Here is a 2,477-nt window from a genome sequence, read left to right as displayed (position 1 = left end):
TTGCATACATGTCAGTCATTATGTTCATCAGATTCTGGTGGAAATAACAAAACAAATAAAGATCTGGATCACATTTCCACAGATTCTGAAGAAAGTAAAGTCAGGAGAAACAGAACAAACAAAATTACTTGTGACATCTGTAGTAAATCGTTTACCTCAAATAGTAAACTAACAAGACATATGAGAACACATACTGGAGAGAAACCTTATACTTGTGCTATCTGTAATACATCATTTAGTCATAAATGTAATTTAAAAACTCATATGAGAACACATACTGGCGAGAAACCCTACATATGTGAAGTTTGTAATAAGTCATTTAGTAGAAAGGATTCTTTAACAACACATCTGAGAACACACGCTGGAGAGAAACCCTATACATGTGAAGTTTGTGGGACCTCATTTAGTCAAAAAAGCAATTTAACAGCACATATGAGAATACATACGGGAGAGAAACCTTATATATGTGAAGTTTGTAATAAACCATTTAGTCATAAAAGTAATTTAACTGTACATATGAGAACGCATACACGAGAGAAACCCTATACATGTGAAGTTTGTAATGTGTCATTTCGTCAAAAAGCTCATTTAAAACAACATGAAAAGACTCACAAGGACTGTTGATATTTTTTCATTTTGAACAATGTTTTTTCCTCTGCTACTGGAAGAAAGCCTTTTGGATTCAATGTGTGGTCATATTAATAAAGAAATAAAAAAAACTTATCTTAGTTTCTTCTTAATTGCAAGGCGTTCAAAAAAGAGCTTCGTTTTTTTTTCATCCCGGGGACCCTAGTTCTCGAAACGGCAACAATTACGGCAAAACGGATTTCACTACGTTTCCAAACTCGTACTGAATACACAACGAAAGCTTGCCCTTTATCAGTTTTGGTGGTAGCACTAATAATCAGCAGTATCGACGGGGGCTAACGATATTGAACTGAAGTTGTAGGGTTGGAGGGTTTCGCCTGTCTAGCTCTGGGGGTTGATATACATGTAGTTGCTAAGCCCAAGTGTCGAAATGGTATTAGATGCTGGATGTCGGGTTTTAGATAGGGTTTAGAATAAATAACGAGATCTGAAATAGTATTGAATGTAATATGAATTGGTGACGACTGATGTTTGATAGTCATATTTATATCAGCCATTGCATCATGGGCTTCAAGGGTGTTTTAATCAGTCGCCATCCAATTCATATACATTGGTGACTTAATGATCTAACTATATTAGCTAAGATTATTAAAAACATGAAACACAGTTGATTAGCATTACTATATAATTGATATTCTTAGACAGTATTACATGTTGTTATATAGGCTATTATATTCGTTTAGTATATATCGACCTATTTTGCTCGGGTTTTCTTCATTGCGCTTCTTGTAACAAAGGACAAATTCGATTTTCACAAATCGATCGATAATTTTTTTTTTTGCCGAAATTAATTGATGGTATTTCGGGTGCTATTTGGCGGACAGATTTAAAACTTATATTGTGTAGTCTGCCATAAAGGTAAAATAAAAGTACACATTCAAAATTTTTGTATCACTTTTTGGTTTCGAAGTAAGTACTTCCGTTTGCACCACTTCCGCTGGAATTAAGTCGTGTTAAAAATAAGATATACATGATATTAATACAAACCTTTTAAACTAAAGTACCGGAAGTAACAAACTGGTCGCCAATTTGGTTTGCCTCATTTCGAGAAAATTACTATTCAGAGGCTATATTTTCCGATTAGCATGATTATGGTTTTAAACAATACGTTAAATGTCTGCCTAGAATTTGCGGACGCCGAATGTTGATTTTAAGTTTTGTCTTTCTTGAATGACCAGATGTTCTTTATCAAAGTTCAAAGTATCTTTTGACCTTTGTCAAATATGGCATAATACCGTCAGAATTACCTAAACTAGTAATTTCTCTTTCTAAGTACGTAGGTTATATTTACATGACAGAGTCTCAAAAAAAAGACAAGTCGTCTTTTTAACTTTCAAATGCGGATAATTCTGGATCTGTCTGGATATGAAGGCTCAAATTTCGACTGTGAATAGTATTACTAATGAGTTTGCTAAACATATTCCTTTCTGAGGCTAAGGTACAATTGGTCAAACGGATTTAAAGCTTCTACATCATACAAGTCAAAAGATATAGGTCAACAAGAGTCAATAAAGGTAAAATTGAAAATTTGGAAATTTCAAAACCCGTTCCTTTTTTGGAACTATAAAGCTGAAACAATTGACCTATTAACACAAACTGGCCAAAATAATGAGGTAATTGTGTGCAAAGTTCCTTTTTGAACAAATGTATCCTATGCGAGTTATGCCCCTTTCCCAAAATGTAAACAATTAGTAATTCAACCCGGATGTGCCACGCCCACCTCAACTTTTTTGTCATGGGTTAATTCATATTCAAATTGTCTTGTTGTGTTCCAAGTTTCAATGTTCTACATAAAATAGGTCATAAGATATATACACACCAAGCTCAAA

General features: G+C 33.8%; 1 protein-coding gene across 1 annotated transcript; it reads left to right on the top strand.

The window, feature by feature from the left end:
* Positions 1-264: 264 nt before the first annotated feature.
* On the top strand, positions 265-624 carry LOTGIDRAFT_141910 (hypothetical protein; the record flags this gene model as incomplete). The annotated part of the gene is made up of 1 exon (XM_009051807.1): positions 265-624. The coding sequence occupies one exon, from the start codon at positions 265-267 to the stop codon at positions 622-624; it is 360 nt and encodes a 119-aa protein (XP_009050055.1).
* Positions 625-2,477: the final 1,853 nt, after the last annotated feature.

The sequence above is a fragment of the Lottia gigantea genome (genome assembly GCF_000327385.1).
Source record: "Lottia gigantea unplaced genomic scaffold LOTGIsca_170, whole genome shotgun sequence".
Classification (NCBI taxonomy): Eukaryota; Metazoa; Mollusca; class Gastropoda; family Lottiidae; genus Lottia; species Lottia gigantea.
Note: the sequence above shows the minus strand (reverse complement) of the source record. Positions and strands in the feature narration are given on the sequence as shown.